At 31.2% G+C, this 21,093-nt stretch overlaps 2 protein-coding genes and 2 non-coding genes across 5 annotated transcripts; 2 read left to right on the top strand and 2 right to left on the bottom strand.

Moving 5' to 3' along the window:
• Window positions 1-8,111: 8,111 nt before the first annotated feature.
• Window positions 8,112-10,407, bottom strand: LOC118038162 (GDSL esterase/lipase At3g26430). The gene is made up of 5 exons (XM_035044475.2): window positions 10,002-10,407; window positions 9,423-9,632; window positions 9,108-9,277; window positions 8,746-9,016; window positions 8,112-8,628 (listed from the first exon to the last, which is right to left on the bottom strand). The coding sequence occupies exons 1-5, from the start codon at window positions 10,252-10,254 to the stop codon at window positions 8,360-8,362; spliced, it is 1,173 nt and encodes a 390-aa protein (XP_034900366.1). The 5' UTR covers window positions 10,255-10,407; the 3' UTR covers window positions 8,112-8,359.
• Window positions 10,408-12,853: 2,446 nt separating this feature from the next.
• Window positions 12,854-12,926, top strand: TRNAR-ACG (transfer RNA arginine (anticodon ACG)). Its single transcript has one exon. It is a non-coding gene; the product is annotated as a tRNA-Arg (tRNA).
• Window positions 12,927-13,007: 81 nt separating this feature from the next.
• TRNAK-UUU (transfer RNA lysine (anticodon UUU)) lies at window positions 13,008-13,079 on the top strand. The gene has a single exon. It is a non-coding gene; the product is annotated as a tRNA-Lys (tRNA).
• Window positions 13,080-13,637: 558 nt separating this feature from the next.
• LOC118038200 (eukaryotic translation initiation factor 4B1) lies at window positions 13,638-20,416 on the bottom strand. Of its 2 annotated transcripts, none has more exons than XM_073410711.1 (3): window positions 18,931-20,416; window positions 15,649-16,077; window positions 13,638-14,197 (listed from the first exon to the last, which is right to left on the bottom strand). In XM_073410711.1, exons 1-3 carry the CDS (start codon window positions 20,073-20,075, stop codon window positions 14,161-14,163), a joined length of 1,611 nt encoding a protein of 536 aa, XP_073266812.1. In that variant the 5' UTR covers window positions 20,076-20,416; the 3' UTR covers window positions 13,638-14,160. The 2 variants fall into 2 exon arrangements, with proteins under 2 accessions (XP_073266812.1, XP_034900415.1); XM_035044524.2 differs by lacking the exon at window positions 13,638-14,197 and adding an exon at window positions 14,385-14,775 and having other exon boundaries at window positions 18,931-20,408.
• Window positions 20,417-21,093: the final 677 nt, after the last annotated feature.

Genomic DNA, 21,093 nt, shown 5'->3' with positions numbered 1-21,093 from the left:
CTTTGTGCAAGCAATCTAGAAATAGATAAATAAATGGGGATTGAATCGAGGTTGTGATGTCTTATGTTAACAAAAAGACAGCTAAAAGATTGGATTTGAGTACTAGAAATAATTATTTTTGGTTTGGTTTGTATCAAAAAAAAAATCAAAATTAAAAATTAAAAAAAAAAAACAAAACCGGTTCAAACCAACCGATTTTAATTTGAATCGGTTTGGTTTTAAAAAAAAAACGGTTTAAACCTGTTTGGCTCAATTTTTTTTGTTTGACTCAGTTTTTTTTTAGTTTTTTTCATTTAAGTTTGGTTCGGTTTTTTCTTATTTCAAGCTTATAAAACTGAAACCGAATCAAACTGGTTGGTTTTTTCAAAATTTTAATCGGTTTTTTTTCATGATTTGATTTTTTTTTTGTTTTTTTTCTAATTTTCTCAATTTAATTAGCATTTTGGTTTTTTACTTAAGACACTCCAGCCATTTAAATATAAAAATTAATTTGAAAAGGCTTAAGCTCAGTTTGATTTTTTTTTATTTTTTTGTCATTTGTTATTGGCACCATCTCAAGTGATTAATCTAATAATTAAAGAGGTATGGTCCCTCCTTTAATTCATTTAACTCAAACATTAAATCGAGAATTTATTAAATTATTCATCAGATTTTTAAAAACAAAGTACAGGCACTTTTAATATTTTTTTTATTTAAAAGTAAGGTTATCCTCGTTTCAATTATCCAGCTAGGTATATTTCTAGTTGGATTATAAATAAATTATCCATAATTGAATAGATATATTTACAAAGAATTTTATTTTATTTTCTTTCCATATTAGCCCTTGGTTGATATAAAATGATAGTTTGAGTATTCAAGTCCCTTCTCGCCGTGCTCTGCAGGAAGATGTCCCATTATCCCTTTGACTCGGTCTCCCATTCAACATCAGTGTCAAGGAATCAGGAATCAGGAATCAGGGCGATGGCCATTACCGATCGGTGTTATTTTTAATTGGTCAAGTTTTAAATTATTTTTTAAAATTTATTAATTTAAATTTTATAAATTTCATGGTTGTTAAAAATTTATATAATTATTAATTTCATAACTCATAGAATTAATCGAGTCGCGTACAAGCTAATCAATACACCAATATTAATCTAAAAAAATACAAAGATTGTGGAGAAGGATTTATTTTTTATTTTAAATTAATTTTTTAATATTTTTAAATAGTTCTATGATAAAAATAAATTTAAAAATTTTAAAAATATATAATTTTAATATATTTTTAAATAAAAATATATGTTAAAAAATAAATCTTTGAAAACAGCTTTAAAAATACATTTGACATCGTAAGAAAATATAAAATATACAATTTTCGTGAGTTGCGCCTATCACAATCAAACCTCGATAAAGTGTTGAGTTTTTCACCGAGTAAAGACAATTGTGGAAATAGCTAGGTGCCGCCCATCAAGCGAGGACCAGACCCATTTAAATTAATTCAAGGACTTTGATGTCCCACATGGAACGATGGCTTGCTAATGCGTGGATGTAACATTTAAGTTTTGTGACCTAACGCCAAAGTCGGTCAACAAAAAACAACTTACTAATTTTTCAATTTGCCCCATCAACGAAATAAGAGGGTAAACTGTAGGCATCAATGGTATGATGGGCCAAACTAAAACCTAAAATTATGTGCCCGTTTCTCCACGTAGCAATGCCGTGTTTTAGACAATTATTTGACTTGAAAAAAATATAAAATATACCTTTTAAAGTCAAACACAATCTTAAAAGTCCAACATTAAAAAGCTATTTGGAAACGTATTTGTAACAACACTTTTTAAAAAAATTAAAATTGTTTTTTTATATATATATTTATTATTTTGATGAAATGATGTCAAATATAATTTTACAAAAATAAAAAAAATTATTTTAATATATTTTAAAGTTAAAAAATACTCTTAAATACACTTACATGAGATTGTTTTTCTTTAAATATCCTACCCTCTTTTAAGGGTGTTTGAAAATATAATTATAGTTTAAAATATTTTTTATTTTAAAAAATATATTAAAATAATTATTTTTTAATATTAATATATTAAAATGATATAAAAACAACAAATTCACTCGTCCAATAACAACTTTTTAATTTTTCAATTTGCCATCAACAAAAGAAGAGAGTAAACTGTTGGCATCAACGGTATGATGGGCAAAACTAAAAACCTAAAATTATGTGCCAGTTTCCCCACGTTGCAATACCGTGTTTTAGACAATTATTTGACTTGAAAAATATATAAATATATTTTTTCAAGTCAAACACAATTTTAAAAGTCCAACATTTAAAAGCTATTTGGAAACGTATTTCCAATAACACTTTTTTAAAAAATTTAAAATTATACATATATATATATATGTATATTATTTTGATAAAATAATATTAAATATAATTTTTAAAAAATAAAAAATATATATTATTTTGATATATTTTTAAACTAAAAAACACTCTTAAACATACCTTCAAAATTCAAACTATAAAATATATTTTTCAAGTCAAATACAATTTTAACAACATTACATTAAAAAATTATATGTAAACGTATTTGTAATATCACTTTTTAAAAAATTTAAATTTAATTTTTTATATTTTATTATTATTTTAATATAATAATATAAAAAAATAAAAAATATATATTATTTTAATATATTTCTAATACCCAAACAAAGCCTCTATGCATGAAATGTTTTTTTCCTTAACTATCATGTCCTCTTTTAAAAAGTGTTTAAAAATATAATTATGGTTGTTTTTCAAAAATATTTATTTTTGTTAAGAAATATATTAAAAATAAAAAAAATTTTTTTAAGAGTTATTTTTATATATGAGCACATAAAAAATAATTTTAAAAAATCAAAAAAATATTAATTTCAAACAAAAAATAATAATGTTTTTTAAAAAATACTTTTAAAATATAAAAACAAATAATAACAGTCACCGGTAACTTCTCTGTGGTTACTGTACCTCTGTTTCTCGTATCCTAAATTAGCCAACAAAAAATAAGCTTCCAGCCCAGTAAAAAGTAAAAACAGAGGCGAGAAGCAGCGAATATGTCCTGCTTTTTATCATGCAGGGCTTGGGAATGCCAGGTGGGCTAAGGCTAGCTAGGTGATAGGTATGGTTGACTTGGCCTATATGTGCAAGGGGCAGATGGAATTTGGCCAAGAAAAATTTGTTGGCTGCGCACTAACTGTAATTTAACTGAACGCTCTTTTTTTTTTAGGTGTGTGGGCATTAACAAGCACCAGAGTTGTGGGTTCGATCTACCTACCTTTTTCAGACTGGTAGCACGCAAGTTTTTGGATAGCAATGGATCCCTCCACGTGTATAGAATCTATAAATTCTTTTGGTGAATTTACTTTCCAAAAGTTTTTTTTTTTTTTTCCAGCCTCAAAGGTATTCTTTAGGTATGCTTATTAAACTAGACCTAACTTTATACATTGATTAAAAAAGAATCATTAATTAAATTTAAACTGAATTTCAAGTTGAATTAAAAAAATATATTAATTAAATAAAATCTAATTAACTTGATCAAACTAGCCTAAACCTGATTGGTCAGTACTAATTTTTTTCTATAAAACAATTTTAAGTATTAATTATATAGACAATTATAGTTTTACTATAAAACAATTTTTAGTATTAATTTGACCTCCATGTCTTTAAAGATTTTCTATTAAGGATTTTTTTCCAATTTTTAAAGTTTTTCATCTATATTTCAATCCAAATTGTATTTTTATTTTGTTGTTAAATGATTTCATTGTATATATATAGAGATTAAGGGTAAATTATTTTTTGTTCGGTTCGATTTTTATCAAAAAAAAAACTAACCACACCGAATTTTTTTAAAAACAAATTCTAAAATGATCACCCTAACTTCTATATAAACAATGACATCTTTTAACAACAAACCGGCTTGGCTTAGTTTTTCCCAATTCGGCTTGTTTTTCCCGATTTGGTTTGGTTTTCTCGGTTTGGCTCGAGTTGTTTTTCCAAAAAAATTTCGGTTTGGGTTCGGTTCGGTTTGGTTTTTTGATTTCAAACTTATAAAACAAAACCGGTCGGTGTTTTTCAAAAATTTTGATCAGCTTTTTTTCAATGATCGGCTTTTTTTACTTTTTTTTCTGGTTTCCTCGATTTAATTAGTTTTTTAGGTTTTTTGCTCACCCCTGATAAAAGTTAACGTTTTTCATATTAAGTGATTCTAACATGAATTATAATTAAGAAATAAAAATGATTTAGATGTAAATTTGATATAAAAAAATAATTGCAGCTCAAAGTTGATATCAACTCAATAGTTTGAGGGTATATTTGATGTTTGATTTTTTTTTCTAAATTATTTATAAATAACACGTAAACATAAATATGCCATCATAGGGGTATTTTATACATAACGTATAACCATATATATAATTGATACTTTTTATTTGTAGTGTATTAAGCTACAGAAAAATCCAAACCAAAATTAACTTTTTTCGACAGGGATCATCTTACTAGCATGTCACGTGTCCTATACTAATCTTGCTTTATCGCCTTATAATCAAAGGAAATGATTACTGAGATGACAAACGGAGCCGCATTGATATAATATGAAGACAATTTCGTACTTTAGCTTATTTGTTTTAACATTTGTCATCCTAATGTATTAGGGTTTGTTGGTTTATGTAGTCACACTTGTTTTCTTAAAAAAAAATTTCCAAATTTTTAAGATTATTTTAATATATTAATTTAAAAAATAAATTAAAAAAATATTATTTTAATATATTTCAAACTAAAATACAGGTACCGCAGTTATAATGTCAAACACCACAATTAATCTAATATACGTTGTTGTTAGCTTATGCATATTTGTTATTATGGTACAATAATAATTTTTAAAAATATTTTTTTAATTATAAATATATTAAAATGATTTTTTTATATATATTTTTTTAATTTTTAACACCACATTAAAATCATCCAAAAACAACTAAAATATCAATTTAATATATTTTTTCAAATGAAAAGTAATTTTAAAAACATGTTCAAAATAGGAAAAAAAAAAACTCATTGAATCAAAATATAACAAGCTAAGAAAACATAACAGAGAAACATAGGGGGTATATAGGACCAAATCGACATAATAGTTTTATAATTGATACCTTTTTATTTATAGTTTATTAAGCTACAGAAAAATCCAAACCAAAATTAACTTTTTTGACAAGGATCATCTTACTAGCATGTCACGTGTCATGTACTAATCTTGGTTTATCGCCTTATAATCAAAGGAAATGATTACTGAGATGACAAATGCAACCGCATTGATATAATATGAAGACAATTTCGTACGTTAGCTTATTTGTTTCAAAGATTTGTCACCCTAACGGGGTTTGTTTGTTTACGAAGTCAAACTTGTTTTTTTTAAAAAAATGTTTTTTAATATATTTTTTTCTCAGGTTTTTAAATTATTTTAATATATTAATGTTAAAAATAAATTTTAAAAAATATTATTTTAATATATTTATGAACAAAAAAAATACTTTAAAAAACAATCACATTTACAATACTAAACACTACCTTTACACTAATATAGTTTTGTTGTTGGCTTGCATGTATTTGTTTTTGTGGTGCAATAATGATTTTTAAAAAATATTTTTAAATGAAAAAATATATTTTAAATAATATTTTTTTTGTATTTGTTTTATTTTTTACACCACATTAAAATCATCCCAAAACAACTAAACTATCAATTTAATATTTTTTCTCAAATGAAAAGTAATTTTAAAAACATTTTAAAAAAACATGTTTAAAAGAAAAAAAAAAACTCACTAAATCAAAATATAATGAGCCAATAAAAACATAACAGAGGAGCATAGGAGGGTATACAAAACCAAATCAATACATAGTTTTATGAGAAACTCCTGTCACATAGTCGAGAAACCCGCCAACAAAGTAGATAACAATCCACAAAACCAAAAATTAGGTTTGATAAAATATAAATTCATAGGTAACCCTGTACCTAAGAACCAAAGGTAATGGAAAGCGACTTGGACTTAGAAATAACCTTGTATTCAAGAATCCTAAGTATACGAATGACATCACAAAACGAATTAATCTTTGATAGGTTACTGTACAATCTTTATCCCTGCAAAGAAAGATTGTTTTGCCACAAATAAACAAAAAAAAAACTCATGTTTATTCTCCAACTTGCTTTTGAAATTTGAAGCTAAAAAAACATAATATAAATCTCCTCTAACTAACATTAACAGACCTTTTTAGGGTTGCAAGTTATTAGACCTAAATTAGTAATCAACTAATACATGTTCAATAGTGAAATAAATCACTAAAAAATATCTAATGGGCTAGAACAAACCCAATTTAAAAATAATTATTTGAAAAATAAATAAATAAATAAAATAGAATAATAAAAACAAATTCTTCGTACTAAAATGCTTTCATGTAGCTTGAATATCCAACTTCTGCACATTCTTTGTAAATTTTCATTCTTGACTTCAAACACGTCATTCTCTCTCCTACATATGAATTAATGGGCCTACTATATATGGTTAGAAAGCTCGAGATATCTAATTTTCAAACCAACTTGAACGAGGAAAAATTCCACTTGAAACTTCATATATGTCCCAAACAATACATAAAGTTTTAGTCTGGCAAATTTGACAAGACTTGTCTAATGACTTTGACCTCTAAAATAATATGTTCATAAACTCCATTTGAACTGAAAATTTATCAAAATAAAGTTTCATGTGTCTAGTATCTTCCTATAAAATTTCAGCTTGTTATGATGTACGGTTTGAGAGATATGTCAGATCTCGCAAAACCAGTCAACATACATTTTAAAGCTAAATTCGGACTTGACTTGATTCATATCATCCTCGTATTTTTTAAAAAGATTTGATCTCAAATATGTATCATGAAAAACATCTTATAAAGTCAAAAAATTAGTATCAAGCTGAAGAATAACATTATTATCGAAACCAAAAAGATTCTTGTTAGAAAATAAGATCCCTTAATATATAAGCTCTTTTTTTCAACCATCTTCTCCTTCAATTTCAGTTGCTCCTCATATATTTTCTTAGATACCAAAAATACAAGAGTTATAGATTTTCAATTCATCTCAAATGAATACTTATTTGTCACTCTATCATGTATATCTCTCATATTATACTATTATGGTCTGCCAAGCAACAAGTGATTAGTTTGTATTGGCACAACATCACATAGCACATTATAATAGAAAAAACAAGGGTATTTTTATTGTTTAGGTAGTGAATTTTCTAATTTTAAGCCCTTTATTTTTTCAATTTTTATTTTATTTTAAAATTTTATTTTATTTATTTTTTCAGTCATTGAATTTAAGGGAAGAGAGAGAATATCATCAAAAAAAACAATGAAGGAGAGAGAGTTGATGGTTAGCTAATTCTGACCATGAAACAAGTTTTTTATTTTTTTTTATTTTAATGAATTTTATTTGATGAAATAAGTTCTATATTGATATGTTTTACCCTTTAGCTTCCTGTAAAAAGATTAGAGCCACAAATGCTAGCCCACCTACGCTCAGAAACTTAACTCTAGGCCTAACCTTTTTTTGGCCTTCAAAATCTTTCCTTCCTTGATTTAATTTAAATTATTTTTAATGTAATGAGATATTACAATTTATTTTTCGCTTTTTTTTCAATTGGATTGTAGCATATTCTAATATTAACAAGCCCTCTTTTGTGCATGATATTATTTTTCAAAAAATAATTGCAATCCCTTTCCTTTGTGTGCTTTTTATCATTTAATTAGATCAAAAAAATGATTGTAAGAAATAAAGTTCTTAAATTCAGGTCCGTGATCCATATGACCGGTTTGATGACCAATAAAAAACATTGTCATCTCATAATTCTTTTTTTGTAAATAAAACATCAATGTTTTGAAAATATTTTTAAGTCAAATCAAGTTTTAGATGAAATGATCATGTGATGTTTGAAGCTGCTAGGTCAAACGGGTTATATTAGGTAAACTTCAATATGATGTAATTATTTTATTCTGATTGAATTTTAATTTTTTTCTGAATTTTTTTTTTACATATAGTTAATATAAAAAATTAAACAACATGATGCTATTCCAGATCATGTTTCGTTTACTTGCATCTATCCATCAAGCTTCTAATGTTAATCAGGCTGGCCCATTACGAATGAACATGGCACTTACAGAGTTAGTACATAGTTTGGGCTTTGCCGTGGACCATGTGCTTAACAGCCAACATTAGAACATCCATCTGGGTTCTAAAACAAAAGCAGCAAAAGCAAGGAGGCTAGCAAAGGCAGATTGTGTTTCCACAATTTGAGCAACTCAAGGGTGTTCCGTTCTACGGCAGGCCATTTTCAGAGGAACTGGTGGGTCTGAAAACGAGCCATTAACAATTTGTCGGAATATCCACTTATTAGCTGCCTCGGTGAAGTGCACACCGTCCCAAATTATCCGAACTGATGGATCTTTGCATGAATTCGCTATCACCACCTCCGTCCCATTCACAGTGATCTTCGCACCGCATCTTCTCTGGCTGTTGTAGTTGTATTTCCCACCGTGACCGCAGCATGCTACAAAAGGATGCTTGGATCCTGCCCAAAAAATATGATATTATAACATATTAGTAACTACTGTTAACGTTAATTATGTGAAAACCTCATTAATGAGCCTGGAATTGGTGATCAAGCTATATAATTTAATATATTTACCAAATTTTTTGGCTTGGGTGGTTAGAGTATACTTCAGTGAATAGATATCAACATAAGTAATCGCTGCCTGTGGAAGATCTTTCCTGAGTTGAACCACAGCTTCTTTTAATCTATGGTTGAAAAATTGAGATACCTCATTGAATGGGGTGGCGCACCCGTATTTATCTATCTGAGCTGCTGTGATTAGAAACCTGTCCAGCGAGTATGGCAGGCACCCCACTGGGCCAGTGTTATGTATCCAAAACGATCTTCCTCCGACGGCATAGATTTGCTGCACATACATGATCAGATCAAAATGTGTGTATAAACATGAATTGATTGATGTTTATATATGTATATGTAGAGGAAAAGCCTTGCTTCACCTTGACGGCGTTGGAGAACTGGCCTAACATGTCAGGAACATTTGCCTTGACTTGTTCAGTGGTCAAGTTAAGCTTGTAACCAGCAGTGAGATCATTTTGGCCAATGTCAATGGTGTACAAAGCTTTGGAGAAATAATCTGCCTCTGGCATCAAAGTTTCGAAGATCCCTCCTGTGATTATTCAACAAAACCTCATCGGATAGTTTCAAATTTCCGTTCTCCTTTTCCAAATTAGTTCATCTAACATCTATCAGAAAAATAATAATAATAATTACATTGATTGTAACAACTAGAAATATGGGATGGGATTGATCACCTTGACTACGAACTATCTGGGATCTTTTCTTGAAATCTGAATACTGAACAGATTGGACGTTTAATGAAATGGGACTGTATCCGCTTTGAGACTGCGTAGTGTTTTGAGGCCTGATGGTTGACCCAGCAGTGGCGAAATTGGCTCCATGGCTGAAGTTTGAACCCACAGAATCTAGATATGCACTCAGATGCGGCACACCCAAGCTTTCCGCTACAAATTCAAGTTTTCAAATTTGAGAATGCTTTCTTTTTTCCCTCTCTTTTTATTAGAATAAACTATAAATTAGTTTTTTTTAAAATAAATTAAATAATCACTCTAGTTTTAAAATTGATTTAATTCGTTGATTAGTGCTAATCAGGCTGGGCGCCGGGGCCCTGAATGTGCTAGCTATCGGCACATAGGGGGTGGTTGCCTGGGTTTCTCGGCCTGAATCACGTCAGATCCTTGTTTTTAAAAAATATATCAGATGCGTATAAAAATGAGGTTTGACTTGGTTTCAATATTTCATCGTTGCGGCACAGGCAACACGACAAAAATAAAAATAGAAAACACTGTAGATGCGTCGTAGGATCTACATACCGATGAAATCGATGATCAAACGGCCATCGGAGTAGCGGCCGGCAGGGTGGTGGAAGTATGTCTCTCCATTGGGAGAAGGTGCCTGTCCGAATGCTGCTGAGAGACCACCCGTGTCTGAATTTGAGTCGCCAAAGTTGAATATTGCAGGGAAATCACATGAAGAAGCTGTTGTGAGGATAATGGGACTGAATGGTAGCGATGCCATCCATATAAAGAGGCCCAACGTAACATGTCTTGAAGGGTGTGCTTCCATTGGAATTGGGAATGGGAAGCGATTAGTGACTGCGTGGTGGGATTAGCAGAGGAGACGATACGTCTTCTCACCCCTTTTATTCGAAATGCTCCTCCTCCAAGGAGGAGAGCAGTGAACGTCTATGGAGACAATTAGAATGAGCTTGGGCGTTTGTTTGCCCGGAAAATCGTTTCTGAAATCACTTTTTAAAATTTTTTATATTTATTTTTATTAGAAAAATTCATCAATAAAAAATAATTTTAAAATTTAACTTGATTTTTTTAAAAATATTTTTATTTTAAATAAAAAACACCTTTTAAAAATTAAAAATATCATATTATTTACTAATTATATTAAATCTAGTGCTCAAATTTTTGATTGGTATATATTTATTTAAATTTTTTTAAAAAAATTTCATCCTTTAAAATTTGATTTTTATATTAACTTTTGTTTTTATTTTTATGATTGTTATTTACTTTTTTCTTATTATTTTTTTAAGTGAAATTTTGTATTTATCAAATTTAATCTTTATTCTTTTGATTGTTACTTATTTTATTTAAAATATTTATGAAATTGTAACTATTATTATTTTTAATTCCATCATCTTTTAATTATTTTTTTTGTTAGATTTCATCTCTATTATTTTTGATTATTATTTATTTTATTTAAGATCATTTATAAATTTGATTTTTTTTATTTCATGCTCATTCAACTTTTTAATTTGTAAGATTTGTTTCTTATTATTTTAATAAATTTGAAAAAAAAAAAACATCAATAAGCTATTTTCTATCTCATTTTCCATAACATAACCAAACACTAGAAAATATTTTTCAATTTATTTTCTATAAACACTGTCAAACATCGAAAATATAATTTAATTTCCAGGATTTCACTGCTTAGATATATTTACTTAGTCTTTTTATTGAGAAAGTGTTTTTGAACTGGTCGAGCACCTCAGAGATATATGTTGGAAAGACAGAATGATTGTTTTTTAAAATATTTTTTATTTAAAAATTTATTAAAATAATATTTTTAAAATTTATTTTTTATATTAATATATCAAAATAATATAAAAATATTATAAAAAATTAATTTAAAATATTAAAAAATATAAAATATTTTTAAAATACAAAAACAATCTCACCACTAGTCGTGTTTAAGAAACCACCGCTGGTGCAATCATTCTGACCGATGTCAAACGTGTTCAGAGCACAAGAAAATTCTTTGGCCTTGGGCAACAATTTCTTATAATTGATGTTTTAATTCGTGTTAGTGGTTAAATTAAATAACGCAGAAGGTAGACAAAAATATCAGTCCAGATTTGGTTTTTAAAGAACATATGTACGAGGACATACGACAAATTATTTCAATACTAATACGGTAAATAATAACGCATAAATAACGGTGTATAAAAAATGTGTTTGGGAATATATTTGCATCGTATTTTTAAAAATTTTTGAATTCTTTTTATTTCAAATCAATTTTTTTATTTTTTAAAAATGTTTTTAATGTATTAATATTAAAAATATATTATTATTTTAATATATTTTCAAAAAAAAAAATTAAACAGAACCTCTATCATACTTGCTTTCAAATAGATGCGTTGGAGCTAATTTACCGATGATAGGTAAATGTCCAAGAAATTGATTATCAATACGAAAGGCATGGTCAATAAACCTGGTGACTTTTAATTTCTAAAATGAATGTTGCAGTTTATTTTTTAAAATTATTTTTTAGTTAAGAAAATATTAAATCAATTTTTTAAGATGTTTTGAAATAATTTTAATATATGAAAAATAATATATTTTTAATTAAAAAAATAATTTTAAAAATCGTAGTAAAGATGGAGCCACTAGCATTAGGGTCATACTGTTGTTGCCTAGGTTAATCATTTAACACATTCACCTCGTCGATATATTTTGTTTAGATACGGCAGCAGCCCACAATCCTCTTATTAATAAATGAGTCAGGATTTACAGCATGTTTATTTTATTGCTACTGTAATTATTTTTAAAAATATTTTTTTATTTAAAAATATATTAAAATAATATATTTTTTATTTTTAAAATTTAATTTTAATATCAACACATCAAAACGATATATAAATAAATATATAAAAAAAGTTAGTTTAAAACAATGAAAAAAAAATTCAATGTTTTCAAAAATATTTTTAAAACGTAAAAACAAATAAGCTTTTGATATTATTTTTAATATTTACCTATTAAAATATATTAAAAAAAATATTAATTTGATTTTTTAGACTGTACACGCTTTTAAATCAATAATCTGTTGGAGTAGACATCATTGGTTATAAATATTTGCAACCAATTCTATGTTATATTAGCAATCCATAATTTGTTGGTAATCTGCTGAATACTCAAAAAAAGATTTATACTCAGCAGACACAAAATGAGAAGAATACATAAAAGGAAAAAAAAACTACATTTACAAATACTTTTATATTTTTAAATAGTTATATTTTGATTTTTAATAGTTAACTTTCCTTTTAAATCTTAAGTAAAAATACGTTTGATATTTTTTATGTTATGTTCAGATTATTGTGATTTGTTATAATTTTATTGTTTATTAAATCCTATATTGTCAGACAGTAGACAACAACGACTCCATGGCCCAATGGATAAGGTGCTGGTCTACGGAACCAGAGATTCTGGGTTCGATCCCCAGTGGAGTCGTAATTCTAATGAATAATTTTCATATTTTTCCGTACATTATTTTGATTTTGGAATCATAAAATGGAGCTACAGTTCCATCTAGCCATCTTAGCTCAGAGGTAGAGCGCATGGCTTTTAACCATGTGGTCGTGGGTTCGATCCCCACAGACGGCGCTCATTGTATTTTTCATATTCATGTCACCGGAACAGGATTAAGTATATCGTTGCTATATGCTCTTCTACTACCAAAGATGAAACGGTGAAATCAGACTTGCCATGCTTCTTCTTCTTTGCCTCGCTAATCAATATATATATATATATATTGCTGAATAGATGATGTCGATTTCAACGGTGGTGCTCCGTCAAACTGGAGGCAGACACTTGCTTCAGTTGCCTGTTAAATTATTGAGCGTCAACACCATGAGATTTCACGCTACCAGTTATTTGGTGTCCATCTCTGAAAGTAGAAATGAGCTGGTTCTCTGGAGGAACCCTTCGAAGTTATTGCAGCGCTTGAGCATTGGATGGGAAGAGAAGTAGGAGGCCATGGTTGGGTTGGTCTCCATGAACATTGAAAGAATGATGTGGAAACGTCAAAGAAAATCTGAAGTTTTATCAGGGAAGAAAAGTAATAGGAATGATCATGATCACAAATGCAAAGTTGGGAATGAAGAAATGTACAATGCATGATAATGAGGCATTTTGCTCTCGATCACGAATGGACACACAGCTGATCTAAAAGTCACTTGAACAACCATCAAAAGTCTGCATTTAACAGAATATTTTAAAAATAAATAAGATATATTTATTAATTATACTTTATAAAATAAAAATTGCCTGTACTTTTTAAAAAATAACCGCTTCATCAATATTGTAAACCTCAAAATGTGTGGGAAAACATGTTAGATTGGAATTGACGATCATCTGGGTGGTTCTATTATGGGCGTAAATGTCAAATTCTCCACAAATCAACCTTATATTTTACTAACATAGCATGTTAACAACTCCAACTTAATGCAGTCTCATGAAGAGCCACTACCAGGAATATTCCGATGCAAAATCCGACCTGAATCTGGCATACCCGTCGATAGATCGTGCGTACACATCTCAGTGCGACCCACTATAACCCAAATTGCAACAACACGTTTGCTATTCAGATGAATCCGGCAGGTGCAGTAGCACCTCAGCAGTCATCAATGATGAACCGGAGGGAGTTCTCTTCATTCTGTTAAGGCAACCCTGTCTCTGTCACTCGTTATCCAAGTGGTGGTGGAGCACCTATAAAGCATGAACTAGCATTGCAAAATATTAATGGTGGTATAAGTTGCCCATCAGCACAAAATGCAGCACAACAGGTGAAAATGAAGCAATCCCTCAACCACGTAGGAAAAAAAAAAACCTCATCTCTATGCAGTAAAACAGAAGCAATAAAAGAATCAATTGACAGCATGGCAGTTAGCACAAAGCAGCTTCCTGAGCTCAGGCACAACAGAACGATTTAACTTTATAATACTTGGAACTGTCAAAGGACAAGGCGAAAGAAAAACCTATGGGTCCCGAGGTGTTCAAATAAATTGAGTCCTACCAATAACACAGCTTCCTTGCCTCAAAACTGACTAAAAAGGGGTGGAAATTCAGTTTTACTTGGTCTCAAGATGTAACAACAGATCAACCCAATGCTAAAAACTCATTAATCCTTGTTCCATTTCCGGAGCAAAAAACAAGAACATGTAAAATAAAAGAAAAAAAAAATACAAGGAATAAGAAAGGAAAAGAAGTGGAAATATTATTTGGTTTCTGTTGTCAAAGATGAAGAGAACTCAATGAATCAACACCGCCAGCTTCTCACCATCTATCTTCCGTCCGCGGCCTGTCAAGAAAAATCTTCTTAGCATTCAGGAGGGATTTCATTTTTCCTCTGCCTGGAACCGAGAGGAATGCATATGCCATGCAAAACAATAACATGATTATGGCAAAACAAGCATGGTAGACATTTTTATTTTACCATAACTTGGAGAATAAAACAACCATGCAGAAAAGGTTAGGTTTTAACAAAATTTGATAACTTTTTTATGCATAAATGGTTCCCCTAGTAAGATGAGTAGGAAAAATAATATATCAAGCATTTCATCAGAGTACTCTCCTAGGTGATTGCAAGGCACTTGCAAACAGCTGGATCAGTATAGCCTTTACACTCACAACTGGAGCAATCATGGTGAGCTATTGTCCAAATAGAGGTTCCAAAGCATTCCTTTGCCTTAAACCACTTCTGATTGTTAACTCTCAGCTAGAAGATGATGCTTGTGGCTCTCGTTGCCCAAACTCTTTCATGTTAACTAGATCTCTAGGCTTTTTGAAATAACATGCTCTTTCGACAGATGGTTTCAAAAATTAAAACAAGGTAAAAGGGTTGCACCTAATTTATTGAAAGAAAACCACTACAAAATTCTCAAAGTTTCATACACTGTTCCAACAAAAAGTTCTATTGATATTATGAGTTCATTCACAAACCTTTTTCTCATGGCCTTCTGGTAAAGTAATTAACTTCCTATATGAAATGGTCAGCTTAAAATTAACCACTGAACCTTTTGGCCATATTAATAGATGCAACCATGCCTGACATTACTTTGAACAACATAAGACCTTAAGGGTCCCACAATGAAAGAGTTGGCAAAAAGCTACTTTTTAGCTAATGCATCAGGGAAGATCTGAAATACACGAAAGAAACCATTGCTATCTTTACCTGTCAAAATCTCCGCTACCAAGAAATCCTCTTTCCCTTCCACCTTGAAATGCTCTTCGGTCATCAAAAGGCCTTGTCCAAATATCTGGCTTGCCACGAGATCGAGGCCTATCCATTAACTCCATATTTCTTGACTCGTCAAATGATCCAGATCTAGAAGGAGGTCTCTCCGAAAACCCAGAAGCCCTGCCTGCCCCTGAACCTGGCCTTTCAATGGCTTTTGATCCAAATCGAACTTTGTCATCCAAATCACGGACCAACATTTCTAATTCCCTTTCTTTCTCAGATATCATCTCCCTTAAACTGGGTATGTCATCAGCAGAACCTCGTGGAGGTTCCTGGTTCCCTTTTGTTGTGAGTTCTTTCTCAAGCCCCTTCTTCAAATGCTCTATTTCTTCTTTCAATAATTTTTCCTCTTCAGTTTCAGGCCTGAAACAAATTGGTACCAAGAAGAAAAGTTCATAAGTCAGCATGAGAACTAAGGACACAGTTCACAAAAAGCTGAAAATGAGCACAAGCATAGAAAACATATCATTCTAAAGCATCCATATACAACTAGATTATGCAGACAACAAAAGATGCAAAATTGAAGTCTTTCACACACGGGTATTTCAGGAATTTCAATATTCACTAGAAAATCTGGAAAATTTGTCAAATATTTTTTTTTTCTATTTAGTATTTTATTAGTCCTAAACAGTAATCAACTTTATTAGTTTTTTAGACTGTTAGTATTTTCTTATTTACGAATCTAATCCCTTATAAGGCAATCTTGGACAAGTAACATGCCTCCTGTCTCAATATATGCATTGAAGTTTATGGACAAAATTTGGACTTTCGATAAATTCTGTAGCTTTACTAATAGAAAAGGATAATATTTTGTTTAAGATTTTTATTATTATTTAAGTAGATTTTCAGGATTTGTTATTATTTTTATTAAAAGATAATATTTTTTTTAGGATTGTTTTTTCCTATTAGTTTAGGACACTAGGGTTTCTTGGTGCCTTTGTAAACACCATATCTTCATCGTAGAATGCTAACAACATTAATTGATGATAAATTGAGACTCGGAATTAAGTATGTTTCCTTTGTTTATTTGAACTCTCTCTTTGGTCTTTTTTCAATTCTTCAATCCTCTTCTATAGGATTTACCCACTACTATAGGATTTCTTTCTTCTTGCTATATTTTTCCCTTATATGGAATTCTACTTCTTTAAAAAATTGAATATTATCCTACATGACATCAAAAGTACAATAAACGAGCACAATTGAAAAGGAGACAATAGAGACTGAGAGGTGCTTTCACATCTTACTCTGAAATGGATGGGGAGTGGAAAGGTTACATTTTAAGGTATTCCTAGAGACATATCCAACAGAAACAAAGTGGGGCTTATAGCTAAGGATTTGAGCATGTGGCTAAAAAGGGAAGGACCTCTCCCTCATAGGAAAATCATGATCAAATATGCGAGAAACATATGCATTCATGAGAATTTGGAAGCAACACCTATAGAAAATGAGCTGCTGGAAATCATTTAAGATGTTTTGGTCATGTGCAATGTCGATTTATGCATGCTTCACTAAGAAAAAATTATTGAATTAAAGTTGTAAAGGCGAACAAAAGAAGTTGGGAAAAAGAAAAAAATAAATAGAACCCTCACTATGTATATACATGTGTGTGCGCCTATGTGGGTTCTGTTAAACTACCCCTTGTGCCTACTTTTCTATGGACAGAAATTAACCTCAGTTTAATATTTTCTGAAGGTATATATATATCAATTAGTTACAAAGGTCTCTACCTCACACACCTCTCCTTTCTTCGTTTCTAATTGACTGTAAACTTTTTTTTTTCATGAAGATCATAAACATTCTAGATCAAATGGACGAGATTATACTCTAACCAGCAAGGTTATGCAGATATTTTGGCCCCTAAAGTAGAACATTGAAGCTTATAAACACAGAGGATAACATCTTTGCACTACCCATCTCTTTCTTGTTCCTTCTTTATTTGCAAACATTATGTTAGTGGCATGTCACCAGCTGAATTCAATTCAAAACAAACAAATGTCCTGAGTAACACAAAGTCTAGCTAGAATTGACCATGACTATCCATTCAAGAACCTGAACTAGTAAAATTGATTTAACAAGACATTAAAACTTTTAGAGCAATTTTAAAAACATATAAATGACATGAACGAATTACGAACATTAGTAGATCAGCAAGTTCCTAGTTTCAAAGTGTATTTCCATTCGCATGATGATGGAAAAGATAACATTACAGCATTCAACTAGTGGTTGAGGACAGTAAAGAAGATGTAAAGGAGATAAATAAGATAGGAAAAATTGCCCTAGAAAAACTTTTTTTCTTACAAAAAAAAATATTGCTGTCAAGTAAAAGCGGACACAATGAGAACCAGCCCAAATAGTCGGTATGTTAACATATACATAGCAGAGGTATAAAATCTAAAAATAGAAACCATGTTTTTTTTTAGTAAAACTCACTCTGTTGCACTCAGATTTATTCCCTAACGAAATTAAAAGAAAGTACCAACCACCTTATGACATGAAAACAAGACAACATCATTCATCAAAGTACAGTGATCTAGTAATGAAATTTGGTAAGGCAAGACTTCTCCATCTTATGCTTGAATCAGCTGTAACAAAAATTTCTCATCATAAAACATGATGAGAAAACTTCCTGAAAATATAAGAAAGCTAAAAAAGCAGGCACAAAAACCTGTTTGCACAAAAGGATATTATCTGTGAGTAGAACCAGCTTATCTGATTTAGAGTTCAGCCTATTCAAATTTGAGTCTGGTCAGTAGCCTTGGCTTTTCAAACCAACTATATCTTTTACATGATTCAGATTCGGAAAGGGACAGTATAAGAAGAAATGTTGGCCCATATCTAGCATCAAAATTCTAGTGCAATAGGCATGGTTGTCAGTCAACATGTTTTGCATAACAACAAGGCACTGATATATGAGTAAAGCATCAGATCATACTTGTAATTCAAAATTATCCAGATTCCTCTCCATGTCCTATTATCATTATAAGATAAGCTGATGGCTAGCATGTTGTATACCCCACAACAAATTGAAAACAACAGAAATATCCACAACAAAAAAGAAGCAGTTTGAAGCCAGATAAGATAAACAAAGCACCTTCGTATTGTCAATATGCAAACACCGAAGCAAGCAAACACACAAGAACATTAATTTCTAAGCAATTCCAAGAAAACCACGTGCACAACATACGTTCACAGCAATAATAATGCCACAAGACATACCTATCCACACCACGATGCTCCAACTCACGGTCAATCTTTCTCCAATCCTGGCCTCTTTCCTGCAACAAAAGCTCCCTGGGCTTTGCCTCTCCAAAAGGATTCACTTTCGGCCTTGGCTTCACAGCCACATTCTCAAATCCTTGTTGCTGCAGCCCTGGCCCTTCAGACCTACTCGATTGCGCACTAGATGGTCTGCTAGAATGCGCACTAGACGGCCTGCTAGATTGTAAGCTCATAGTCTTCTTAGCTTCTATTTCCATCTCCCGCTTCTTCCAATCCAATCCTTTCTCTGCCAATACATCTTCTCTCGGCCTCGCTGTTCCAAATGGATTTGGCCTGTCTAATTTCACAGGCTCGATAACTCCAACTTCACCACTTGGTGAATCGAAAACCAATCTAGGCCTCTCCCTCTCCGGCTCACGGTATCCTCCTCTGCTCCGGCGATCAGGCTCCGGCCCAGAATCACGAAAACCCGAACCAAAAGTCGAAGATGGAGTAGGTAACGGCTTTTTACCAACCGCCCAATTATCAACTTCATCAGCTCTAGAACCACCTCCAAAACCACCGCCACCACCGCCTCCGCCGCCGAGTGAACCGTAATGGCTTTGTCGTCCAGAATCATAGGAAGGCAGTGGTTTCTTAGCCATTGCCCAATTATCAACCTCATCAGCACGCGAAGGCTGATCGTAATCAGAAACCCTAGAAGAAGATGGACCTCTTCGTTCATCATCAAAACCGCCACCAAATTGCCTTCTACCACCACCACCACCACCACCTCCCCAAGATCCATCACTGTCTTCACGATCACGCATACGTCCAGGCTGCGGCCCAGTTCGACCATAATTGGAAAATCCACCGCCGAGGCGTCCATACTGCATTTCTTCTTCGGAACGCTCTTTTGGACCGGTAGGGAGGCGGGGCATCTCGTTCGGGGTCAATCCTCTGGATTCAACACCGCCGCCGATGGCCGTGGAGTAGAATTCATTTAGAGACATTTTCTTCTTTTTAGTCTTAGCGGTTCCGGCAACTTCTTTCAGATTAGGGGAACTTTGAGAAACGGCTGCTGCAACGGCTGCACGCTCCTCTTCCTCGGCTTGCTCCGCATCGGCTGCCCATGCGCCGATTTTGCTCCTCTGTTTTGACATTGTTTTTTTTTTTTTTTAAAATAAAGATCCGCAAAGGGGAAATGGAAAATGAAAGGATTTTTAGAATAATGAAAAATTGGTGAGTTCAGAGAGGGATACAGTTTCGGGTGAGTAATGAGCTTGGGCTCCGTTAAGGGAACCGGAGCACCGGGAACATGAGTTGATGAAGATGAAGAAAAAGGAGGGAGGTTACAGTCGTTGAGTTTTGGTGCGTCGATGGTTTTTGTTTTTCAAATATTTTTAGTTTTTAATATAAACGGGAAGGGATGAAAGAAGGGCTAAGGTGACCCGCGGGTGATGAGATGGGAGTGATCAGACTTGATGAGATCAGTGGAAGAAAGGTTGCAGGGATACTTGGTTGGTGAGTGGGGGGTAGTGGGGGATTGTGTGGCCCACTTGCGAGGGAGGCGTCAATGATTTTCGAATCCATACAATTGGACGGTCAAGATGCTCTTTGGAATCTCCACCTTTATTTTTGGTGGAGAAGGGCGGGTAGCTTTGCCATGCTAGCTGCGCAGACACATTGACTAGTAGGCTAGGAGCTCACCCAGCTTGTGTAACTTTTCAGGATTTTCTTAACGGGGAAGATTCACTTGGGCTTTAAAGTAAAGTAGTAAACTTTTCACTAAGCTTTTTAAAAGTATATTTAATTTAAAAAATCTTTTTTTTATAAAAAAAACATTTTTAACACTCATACGATAAGATTATAAAAAATAAAAAATTTAATTTAATATTTTTTAAAATAACAAACATCATGCCAAACAAAAAAATAATTATATTATTTTTAAATTGAAAAATCTTAAAATGTTTAAGTTATAACTAGTAACCCACGTTATTAGCCTATGTTAATAATTTTTAAAATATTTAGTATTGTAATGCATATTATTTTTAAAAAATATTTTTTAACTAAAATTATATTAAAATAATATTTTTATTTTTAATATTAATACATCAAAATTATATTAAAAAAAACAACTGAAATATATTATTTTAATATTTTTTCTAAAAAACATTAAAA

The sequence above is a fragment of the Populus alba genome, chromosome 8 (assembly GCF_005239225.2).
Source record: "Populus alba chromosome 8, ASM523922v2, whole genome shotgun sequence".
Taxonomy (NCBI): domain Eukaryota; kingdom Viridiplantae; phylum Streptophyta; class Magnoliopsida; order Malpighiales; family Salicaceae; genus Populus; species Populus alba.
This window is presented reverse-complemented; position numbering and strand designations above follow the sequence as displayed.